Below are 12402 nucleotides of genomic sequence, written 5' to 3'. Positions count from 1 at the left end.
TGATACATTATCTACATATGTAGAAAGCAAAAGTTTTCGTTTTCTAGTAAATCAATAAATTCAAATAAATCTTGGAAATATTTGTTTATTTTTTGAGCTGTTTGTTCTGCATGCGAGAAGCAAATAAATTATTTAGAATGATGCGCTGTCGTGTGTAGTAATTTAAAAAGGTTTCGTGATTTTTGCTCCTATTATATTGAATATATCGTTTGGGGGAAGTACGGATAACATCATAATTATGGCGCGAAGAGCCAATAGGATACAAACTGTAAATTGTTTTTCAATAGCGACAGCGTTCGAAAACAATTTTTTTGTTGTATTGTAACCTATATTTTTGGATAGTTATACAGGGTGAGTATTAAATAAGTGCAAATATTTTTAGGGGTGGTATATTACGACCCCAGAAACACGTTTGAGATATTTTTTTAATTTTCGATTTTTTTAGTTTTTAGTTAAAAAATTTAATATCTTAATAATATGGCAACATAGGTAATATATAAAATTTAGAAAGACGAAAAATCCAGTGGTTCACAAAATTTAAGGAAAAAAAATTTTTAAATTTTACTTTGAAAATGACTCTGTTAATTTGGAATTAGGTACTTGAAAAATGGCAAATAGAAAATATTTTGTTTTATTGAGATCTACCAACCCTGAAATTATTTGCACTTATTTAAGATCCACCCTGTATAGTTAAGTGTTAATACTGTATAGACCTACATCAAGATTTTCTAAGATTTATAATAGTTCCTTATAAAACACTTATTACAAAAGATATTGATTTGTTATATTGAATTTTTTTTTGCATTTTGTCCTTTTCTGTTCAAATTTTATTTTCAAAGATCGAATAGGTCTCCCCTAGACTACTCTACTTTCCTGGGTTTTGTAAAGTTGTTTGGCATATCAATCTTTCCTGCTTTTTTAGATTATCTTCCCAGTACATCTTACCTTTGCTGTTCAAGACAAAACCTGTGCAAAGTACAGAGACTGGCATGTATCTGCATCACAGATGCCATGAGAACATGTCCAACAGCAGCAATGGAGGTCATTTTAGACTTAACACCACTGCATATTGTCGTCGGTAGTTATGCCAATGCGACAATGATTGACGGTAACAGTACTGGGAGACTTTTCAGGTCAGGGGCTTGGAACAGCCTCAAAAAGAAAATTCCACTTCTCCAACTCCCAGTGGATGACATACCAAAAATTTACAACTTTGAGAAACACGTCACTGTAGTATTGAGTAATAAAAAGGATTGGAAGCAAGAAACGCTTACTATATAAAAAACCATACCATAACGTGGTATACTGATGCTTCCAAAACCAAGGCAGGGACAGGGATAGGGATATTTGGGCCGAAAACCAAATACTCCGAACCAATGGGCACCTACCCCAGTATCCTTTAGGCAGAAATTTAGATATAGCTAGATGACCTATAGAAAGATGCGTACAATTTAACTTAGATAGGAACTATCGAAAACAGGAAATTGCCATCCTATCCGATAGTCAAGCAGCACTAAACGCGATCAACTCCGTAACCATCAATTCAAAGTTGGTTAAAGAATGCCTAGAGAAGCTCAACAAATTAGGCAAAGAAAATAAAGTCCTTCTACTCTGGGTGCCTGCTCACTAAGGGATAAAAGGCAATGAAAAAGCAAATGATCTAGCTAGGAAAGGAGCGAACACTCCACTAACTGGACCAGAACCGTTCTGTTTTCCAAACGGAAACCAACTGAAAGCGGAACTGAAGAATCTGGAAGACTCCATCTGTAACTTGGAATGGGTATCCTCCAACGGTCTAAGACACTCGAAAAAGAACTCCTCAGAACTTACGACCGAGAAAAATCAGGTTCCTTGAGGTTTTCCTTGATTTAAGTAAAAACAATCTTCGGATTGTCACGGAGTTTCTAACAGGACACTGTCTCCTCAACGAACACCTCAGTAGATTGAAGCTGAGAAACAACGGCGACTGCAGATTCTGTGGGGAAGATGGGGAAACACCAGAACACTTTATCACTCAGTGCGCCGAGACGACGACCGAGGTGCCATGACCTGTGGTACGGCTGATGTCGAGGATGAAGAGCTGGCCTCTGTGGAGCCGTCTCAGATACTGGCTTTTGTTAGAGCCTTGAGACTGTATGATGAGTTATAACTCGTTATAACTCAAGAAAGAGGAACACACAATAGATCTGTAAGGTCGCGGTGATTAACTCTCCTCCTAAACATTCTACATTCTACCTTTGCTGTTGATCTGCTTGGTTATCTTAGTATGGGTGCTAGTACCCGATTTCCCTATTTTATTGTTAGTTTACGTACCTTTCGTTGTGGGTGGTCCGTCTCCATTTAACTTTTGCAGCTTACGCGATTGCACTTTTTTAGTTTAAATTTCTGATTCTGATTTAGTAATTTCTCTTAGGATCATAAAGAGATCTTTGAATTCTTCTAAGCTGGTCTCGATAGATATGTTTGTCATTTGAGTTAGTTATCGTTTCGGTTTTATTTAAATATATTTAGGAGCTCGTATTAGTAAAGTTTAATACATGTCGCCCTACTACTACTGCTGTCATTACTCGCTGACGAGTATTTGATACGCATCAGATGGTTACGCTAGGCGGTTTCTTTCATGGGCTTTTCTGCGACTGAAAAGCCCGATATACGTGATGTTATATCTCTTCTGCACTCTGGATATTCGAAAATTTCATTGCTTTGATGCCTTTTTACTTTTTGGTTGTCGCTGTTAACTGAGTCTACAATTCTTCTCCATTGTGCTCTCTCTTGTGCGATGCTTCTTCCCACTAATTATGCATGTTTATCCCCTTTAAGTTTTCGTGGAAAATATCCTTGTACCTTTTGAGTTGTCCACCCGGTTTCCCTTTACCGTCTACAAAATCACCGTATAAAAAAAAAGATTTTGGTAGGCGGTTTTCTTGCATCCTGCATACGTGACCAGCCCATCGTAAGCGGGATTTTTTACTTGATTAAGTAATCATGACTTCAACATTCTCAAAGCTAGCTTTTTCAAGGACCGATACGTTTGAGACATGGTGGAACCATTTCATTCTTAAGTGTTGTCTTTGTTGTAACATGTTTAAAGGTTGTCGCCCACTAGACCGCGGCGCGACGCGGCGCGGCGCCATGTGGAAATTTCTTTTGTCTGCTTGCCATGTATTTAAATGGACCAACGCACATTAGAGCGCGCAGAGCAGGAGCGCGTCGCGGGATTTCCGTCAAGAAGTCGGAAGACTTCTCTAGCAACCTTTTTCCGTCTCCCGCGTTTTGGCGCGTTGCAGTGTGTGTACTCACAAGGGAAATAATTTTACATTCGAGTCTTTTCAGTTGGCTTTTTGACTAGGAACTAGTGATACGTATCAATGATAGAATTATATTTTTAAAGGTAAATTAGGCAAATCGATTTTCATAAAGGAATATGATATTTTTTTAAGTCTTCCCTCACTAGAGACAGATGGACGAAATGCCTTTCTATCAAAGATTTAATATAATTGAGGGGTGTAGAGGCAAAACCGGCAATCTCCACTTTTTAACAAAAGTGACAATCTCCAATTTTTAAATTCTAATTACCTAAATATATATAAAAAAGATCAGGGTTTTTTCACCACATAACTAATAAACACATCAGAATAAATAAGAATTATCAAAAGTATTAGTAATTTGTCTCTTCTGAAAAAATATGATGAGTAGAGATACTCGGTGTTTTGCTTCTAAAACCCTCAATTGAGGAGTGCGTAAAATGTTTCCTTTATATTTTGTAATACGGAGAAAAATGATCTTGTCTTTTATTAAATCTGGAAAAAGATGGTAAAATTCTCCAAACTTCTTTCTTTTTTTGTTAATCGTATGAGTCCAAACTTTTCCTCACCCCTCTTCCTCTTCCTATTTTAGAAGAGCACAAAAATACGCTTTCGTCCGTACTTGAACTCATTGCTTTAAAAACTAAACTACAGTAAGTAAAAAACACTTCGACTATAACTAAATAGCGTTGCCGCGTTTCAAAAGCGCGCTATAGTGGGCGCAGTCCCTTCGCAGCCGGAAAAAATTCTCTTCCCAGCGCCGCGCCGCGCAGCGGTCTAGTGGGCGACAACCTTAATGCGTTCATGTGTCGGCGGTACGGCACTCAGGTTTCGCTTCCATATTACATATAACATCGTGGGGATAATTATTGCTCGGTACACTGCAAGTTTCGTTTTTGTGCTCAAGTCATGATTGTAGAAAACTTTGCCTTTTAATTTCCAGAATGCTCTTGAGGCGCTGCTAATTCTATGCTGAATTTATGAGTCTATATTGGCCTTTTTCGAAATCAAACTGCCGAGGTAGTTGAATTCCGCTACATATTCCAATAGTTCTTCTCCGATTTTTATAGCATTATTGTGATGTTCCGGGGGAGTGCACATTATTTTAGTATTATTGATGTTCAGCTTAAGGTCCAAAGCCTCGTATACCCAGGTATATGAGTTTAGCATTTCTTGTAATTGCTGTAACGTTTTTGCAACTACAGTGCAGTCATCAGTTTATTGAAGTTTCGTAATGAACTTTGTACGTGTTTTTCTGTACAAATCTGAAGTCCGTGTAATGAATGTTGTACTAACTTTAAACCGCTCGAAGTAATTATATATGTGGGAGCAAGAGAAAGCATGTTTAAAATCGACCATGATTCCTTTATTCAGTAACATATTCAGCTATAAAATTTATAAACAGAACACAGAACCAAGCCACTACAAAAGTAACAGTTGTTGAACATTGAGTTGTACAGACGACTATAATTTTACAAAAAAATACCCATTTAACTGTCGTAAAGCTACAACTGCTGTAGTTAAGATTATACCAATGTTTTGTTCTTGTAGAGCAATTGCTTAGAGTATTAACAGTTTTACGCTATATTTAAGAAGCAATAAACCGTTTACCGCTACTTTTTTAGGTTTAGTTGGTTTTATGTGCCTCTGATCTCTTTTATGTAGTCTGAAGAACGTAAAATTGTTTCATCCTACAGTCAGAGTGTAACGAAGTAAAACATTTTGATATTATATATTCCATAGTGATGATTTACTCTATACAAGAACTAACAGACAGAATGAATAATTAAGGAAGATTTAAAATTTTCATTATTACTTAATTAAAACACGCTAACGAAGAGTATTGTTACTTATACCTATAGGGTGTCCTAGCGTCTTTGAAGAGTTTCAAGGGAACTATATAGTACCTATCTAAATTGGAAAAAGTTTTTTGTGCATCAGCCTCTCATAATGAGATCATTTAAAAATATTTCTATTAATGCTTCACTTCCGTAGATACCTAAGCTAACAATAATGTTGTTAATTTAAAAAAATATATATTTCAAGAATTTTATGGGTGTGGTTTAGGTGGTGGATCATCATTATTTTTAAAAGAAGATCCATTCTTTTTTAATTTAATTAATGAACATGTTTTCATGTTTGCTATTTTTTAAACGCGTTTCTGGATTTTAATTAGTATTAATTTTTTTTATTTGAGTGCATTTTTTACTTGATTTTATCTACTAGCAATTTTAACTATTGCAATTTTCTAGGTTCTTAATCATTTACAGGCTGTTGTTAAAATTGCATATTTTATCAACAGTACAGGGTGTCCCATATTGGTTGAAATCATACGGTATATCAGTTATTAGTGAAGATAGAAGGATGCGGTTTGCACAAACCTCTCGCTTTTTTGTCAAACGAAAGATGATGTAAAATAAATCTTCATAACCGTCTTGGTTTCTGAGCTACAGGGTGTTTTGAAAACCTTGGAATTCGAAGTGGAATACTTCTCGTATCTCTGTGACTGTGAAAGACATCGAGAAGGTGAAAACTGTTTCTTGTAGAACATTTTACGTAGCGCAGTCTGTTTTTGTACGAAAATAAATATTTTTGAAGATATTAATTAAAGTTATCTTTTCGCAAATAGAACACTGTAGGTATATTTTTTGATGAGCTTCTCAAAAATATATAACATTGTATATTTATTTTTACTATTTATTGCAATATTTAAAAGATATAATTTTCTTATTAGTAAGTAAATAAAGATAATAAAATATCAAAATAGTATTTAATAAAATATTTATACACACAACAAATATTAGAATTTTATTTGGGACTAAATTATTTTACTTTACACTGTTACTTAAAAACTTGGCTGATAACATTTTCCAAATCTTCGACATTGTTGTAGTTGCCACGATATATTTAATTTTTCAAGAATACAGAAATCGAGAACGGACAAATCTGGGAATCTGGTAAGCCATCGTATGCGTCCATTGGCTCCAATTCATTGATTTGGAAAATAATAGTCGTTTAAATTAATAATGAATATCCTCTAAAAGTTCCTGTACGATATCTCCCAAAATTTACAAATAGCGGTAAGGTGTTAAGTTTCCCTGATATATAAAGAATTTATTAGTGGCTCCCAAAATAAAACAACGGACAGATTAGCAGTATTATACTTCTAATAATTCTTTTATTATATCGTTTCTTTTATTATAAATTCTGGCCTACTCATAAAAATAAATATGTAAAGAAATGTTATCTTTTAATGAAAACTTTTAAATATTGCAGTAAATAGTGAAAATAAATACAGAGTGATATATAGTTTTGAGAAGCTCATAGCAAGCCAGATCTTATGATTTAAGAGAGCGGTACAGAGAAGAAAGTAACTAAGAAGTGGGCTATGAAAATCGTGTTTACAACATTTTCCGTTTGACAAAAGAGTGGAACAGGTTTGTGCAAACTGCATCCTTCTATATATTCAATAATAACGACGACACCGTATGATTTCAACCAAAATGAGACACCCTGTATACTTTAATACGTTTTTAGACACGCATTTAGTAATAACATAAACAGACGATTTATACCAAATTCGAGTCGAAAGTTAATATTCTATAAGGCATTTCTATAATACGAATTAACTTTTATTATCTATTTATCATAAAACATGACATAATATGACATTAGATGAGGCGAAAATCTGAAGCTCAGTCGTGCTGTTTGAAGACACTATTGTAAATTTTATTGTGAATGCTTTATCTCCAATATATTGATTCACCTTAAGCGTTGAATATATTTTTTTCACTTTTTACGATTTACACACTTGCTATACAATGCGATCCTAATCTTTCATGTCCAAGTATGTTCTTTATAAAATAAAAGATGAACATTTGTTTGCTGAAATTATATTAGAATTTTTAAACTATCTATAAGGCCCATTAGCCCTGGTAACAAACATAAGATGTTGATTTGGGGGCAAGGGAGTGCCCCCGCCAAGTCGAGCACAGCCGTACCATCCCTTTCTTGAAAGTAATAGCGGCACTTTTGACCACCCTGTAACTTCGTTGTGGATAAAGCAAGAATATTAATTTTAACTAAACATAAGGACATACTATAGCTGTCTATATTACCAAAATAACTAGTAATTATACCTCATAGTTTGTAAATTAACTATCGCTTGTCAAATTTCTTTAATTCGACTCTCTGACACATCATCAAAATTCTAAAGAACTTCTAGTAGTAATAGATTTGTCACAAACTTCAAATTTTGAATTTTAGGTAGCCTTTAAGCTTATAACAAAAAACAATTATAATCTCGAAATATCCTTATGGATTAAAAGTTAGTTGTCCAGCCGCTACCGGTAACTGACTTTCCAGTCGAGAAAAAAGGTAGGAAACTAGAATTAAATGAAGCGGTCTATTCTGATTTTATTTGTGAATGTAATTACAATAATTTAAGGATTATGAATTAGGGCCACTCAAACTTCTTTGACTTCGACAGTGACTCACTCACCGTCATCAAGGTAGCATTAAACTTATAATGGAAGGAAAAAATGAAAAATCTGGAAATATTCTTATGGATTAAAAGCTAGCTGTCGCTAGCCGCTACCGGTAACTGACTTTCCGCCGATGGTAGTAGAAGAACCGGTGATAGAATTGTTTTGAAAATGTGGATTTTTATATAAAGGCATCTGCTGCATCTATCTAAAATATTGTCATTGTTACAGTTTTGCCGGATTATTTCAAAAGTGGTATCATCTTTGCTATTTTAAATGTTATACCCAATATATTATTACATTTTTGGAAACTACTCTCATATTTCATAATTTTTCTATTATACTAACCTATACCTATCTCTTATAGTTTTCGAGATAAAAAATAAAATATGTGTAAAATTTACAAAAACATGACTTTGAATAAGCGTTAGTAAAATCATGACTTGGATATTTTTAAAGTTGAAATTTAGGTTATAACGAAAGTCGGAATATTTGATATTAACTGACTGTATACAATAATTCAAAGTTTATGAATTATTGCTGGACAAACTTCTGTAATATTATTTTGAATGATACAAAATAACAGACAAATAGCCTACAAAAAAGAGATCCCACCCCCCATCACAAACATTGAATGTAAAACAATGTCAAGTCTCGCAATACAATTCTTTCACTATAAAAAGTTGTGAGATCTCATGTAAAACCAAGTCAGTTTATTTTATTTAGTTTCTCTTTAAGCACCTGTTCAACAATTTTGGTACAAATTGTTAGTATCAGACATCTTTATTTCTTTGATAATTATAATGACTTGGCAATTGTGCGGTATGATATTCTCTGCTAATTAAAAAACTTTATTCTTAAGGGCATTGTTTTAGATTTACTGGCCAACTCATCATTATTACAGAAATAAAGATGTCTAATTTTAATACTATAGAATAATTAACTGATTAATACTAATAATTTGTAACAAAATTGCTGAATAGGTGTTTAAAGAGAAACTAAATAAAATAAACTGACTTGGTTTTACATGAGGTCTCACAACTTTTTATAGTGGGAGAATTGTATTGCGGGAGTTGGCATTATTACATTCTATGTAGTTTTTGATGGGATTTAACTTTCATCTGCTATTGGTGGTTATTGGTTATACCTATTTATGCGTCCAATCAATATAAACGGTTTTGATGTACGGTGTGTCCCATTTTGGTTGAAATCATAGGGTATCTTCGTTATTAGTGAAGATAGAAGGGTGCGGTTTGCACAAACCTGTCCCACTTTTTCGTCAAACGGAAGATGCTGCAAACAAAATTTTCATAGCCCTCTTCATTTCTGAGCTACAGGGTCTTTTCAAAAATTTTGCAGTTTGGGACACCCCCTGTATCTCTGTTATTGTTAAAGGTATCGAGAAGACGAACTGCTTATTGTAGAACTTTTTATGTAGAATACAATGGCGTAGTCTGTTTTTCTACCAAAAAAATATTTTTGAAAATATGTTATGTAAAGTTATGTTTTTTCAAATGGAACACTCTGTATATTTATAAATCATATGATCTGTCTTGCTACGAGCTTCTCAAAAATATATATCACTCTATATTTATTTTCACTATTTACTGCAATATTTAAAATATATAATTTTCTTATTAATAGGCCGTGATAAATAACAAAAAATCAAAATGGTATTTACTAAAATAGTCATACACATATTAAAATTTATTTGGGATTGATATATTTTACTTTTGAAATAACTGTTACCACTGAAACTGTGAATATATTTTTCTTTTTTTTATAACGGGATGGGTTTGCAAATATCTAAATCTTGAATTATTAAAACATATTTCAGGTGTTCGACATTGTTGTAGTGCCCACGATATATTTCGTATTTCAAAAATCCCCAAAATCAGAAATCGAGAACGGCGAAATCCGGGAATCAAGGAGGCTATCAATATGCGTTCATTAGTCCCAATTCATTAATTTGAAAAATAATAATTTAAGAGTATTCTAATATTTCCATAGTTATGAGGGGGAATGTTGCCCATCTTGCTGAAAGCATATTTCACGTAAATTAGCTAAAGGAATATCTAAAATTTCCGATACGATAGATTATTCTTACGTATACACGTATTCCAAGATTTACAAATAGCGGTAGAGAGTTAAGTTTCCCTAATATATAATGAATTTATTAGCGGCTCCCAAAATAAAACAAGAGACAGATAGCAGTATACTTTTAATAATTCTTTAGTTTCTTTTATTATCAATCATGGCCTACTAATAAATATGATCTTTTAATAAAAACTTTTAAATATTGCAGTAAATAGTGAAAATAAATATAGAGTGATATATATTTTTGAGAAGCTTATGGCAAGACAGATCATATGATTTATAAATATACAGGGTGTTCCATTTAAAAAAACATAACTTTAGTTCATATTTTCAAAAATATTTTTTTGGTAGAAAAACAAACTACGCCACTGTATTCTACGTAAAAAGTTCTACAATAAACCGTTTTCACCTTCTCGATAGCTTTAACAATAACAGAGATACAGGAGGTGTCCCAAATTGCAAAATTTTCAAAAAGACCCTGTAGCTCGGAAACGAAGAGGGCTATGAAAACTTTGTTTACGGTATCTTCCGTTTGACAAATAAGTGAGACAGGTTTGTGCAAACCGCACCCTTCTTCATTAATCTAATCTTCACTAATAACGGAGATACCGTATGATTTCAACCAAAATGGGACACCCTGTACTATGGATAAAGCGTATATAGATTTTTGTAGTTTCTTGATTCTATAACGAAGAGAGAATCTCACTCTATAAATCATTATATTTAAAAGAACTTGTCATAAATTTCAATATTTTCAATCCCAATAACAATTATCCCTAGTAAGTCTTTCGGAAAGATTGCTTTTGATATTATGTTCCAATATTTCTTGCAATTTGTAATGGCCTAACAAACTTGTTTTATTTCAGAGGGAATGTATCTCAGTTCACATCGGTCAGGCTGGAGTTCAGATCGGTAACGCATGCTGGGAACTTTATTGTTTGGAGCATGGCATCCAACCTGATGGCCAAATGCCCTCAGATAAAACAATTGGAGGTGGAGATGATAGTTTCAATACTTTCTTCTCAGAAACTGGTGCTGGAAAACACGTGCCCAGAGCTGTTTTTGTCGATTTGGAACCCACGGTAGTCGGTAAGATAATCATTATGTTATTAAGCCATGACTGGCTATGAATGTGGTAGACAATGATTCATTATTGAAACTAAAAGAATTTTGGACTTCTATTATCTTTATTTATTTTGCTTACACAACGTGTCGGTCAGAAGTATCACTGGCCGTTATCAATTGTGAATTAAACTAAATCCTTAAACTACTGAGCTTATACCCTGCTGGCAAGCGAAACCTTGGGTCGGCGTTTACATGTATAGGAGTGAATCGCTATGGCAATGTAGTAAGTCGGAGAGAGCAAAAATACGAAGTATTTGTTACATAATCAATTAATTTGACGCTAGATTCCATGCGCTTGGAAAAATACTTGCCTTCTGTCTTTATTCAGTACTTATTTTACTAAGCGTGTTGACCGTACTCTTCGTACACACGCAAATCGGCACCCAAGACCAGATATGGCGACCCTTAGTATGCTAGAGCAGACCATTCACCCTTGAAGATGTTGGGTGAACAATCAATCATGAGGTTGTCCACTGTAAATACCCGCATTGATGCGTTTTATGTGTTGTTGCCATATTGTTGAAATTTCCATACTTGGATTGCTAAAGATTTTATTATTGCTAGATATGAATACGGTCTCTTTCAATTTGCGCTTTTTCCAATGGGGTTCCTTGTGGACAACCCGGGCTTCCGACCATTTTATGTTATGTGCTTGGACCACACATGATCTGCAATGCCCGACTTCATTGTTTCGTTTGGTTTACTGCCCTCGCAAGGCACCTGGAAGATGCACTTTTTCTCTTGTTTTGTTAATTCCGGTTTTGTTTTTGTTAGGACACTCTTTAGGGTCTTCTAGTCCCAGACTTAAAAATAGTTTTAATTTTATACTGCTTGGTTATTCGCGTGATCTTCTGGAATCGTCAAGAGCAAGAGAGAGTATCCCCCTCAGACTGGCGTATCAGTGAGTCGGATTTGCAATTGGATATAATGTTGTCGAGGAACTTTGCAGAGTGACATAAGCTCAGTAGTTTTAGGATTTAGATTACTTCACACTGATAACGGTCAGTGATATTTCTGACCAAAACAAAATTAATAGTAAGTAAAATAAATAAAGACAATGGTCTTTAAAAAAGTCAAGAAATTCATTTAGTTTCAATATCAAATTTTTTTCAAAATCCGGATTTATTACTCGTCAACATATCGAATATTTCAAATTCGACTTGCATTATTGGGATTTCAGAACGGGTTAGAGATACAGGGCGCTTCAAGTTAGGTCAAAAATGCATGTAGATAAGCTCAATATCTTTGTTTTCGTCTTTGTTATATCCAGAAAACAAAATATCTGTAATATCCGTGTTTGGTTTTTTGACGGTTTAAGGTTATTTTCACTATACCTTCCGTCAGCTCCCTTCCATTTCCCTTCCGTTTACGTAAAATATCATGTAAAATAG

The 12402-nt window shown here is 33.9% G+C and overlaps 1 protein-coding gene across 1 annotated transcript in view; it reads left to right on the top strand.

Annotated features, from left to right (window-relative positions):
• The window catches only part of LOC115886811 (tubulin alpha-3 chain), a 121766-nt gene that overhangs the window by 20749 nt on the left and 88615 nt on the right, over positions 1-12402 (top strand). Inside the window, exon 2 of the mRNA XM_030906103.1 lies at positions 10753-10975. Coding sequence (XP_030761963.1) covers positions 10753-10975 — 223 coding nt within the window. The remainder of the gene's footprint in view (positions 1-10752; positions 10976-12402) is intronic.

The sequence above is a fragment of the Sitophilus oryzae genome, unplaced genomic scaffold (assembly GCF_002938485.1).
Source record: "Sitophilus oryzae breed Bouriz unplaced genomic scaffold, Soryzae_2.0 scaffold_499_pilon_pilon, whole genome shotgun sequence".
Taxonomy (NCBI): domain Eukaryota; kingdom Metazoa; phylum Arthropoda; class Insecta; order Coleoptera; family Curculionidae; genus Sitophilus; species Sitophilus oryzae.
The sequence above is the reverse complement of the archived record's forward strand: the minus strand, read 5'-3'. Positions and strand labels throughout refer to the sequence as shown.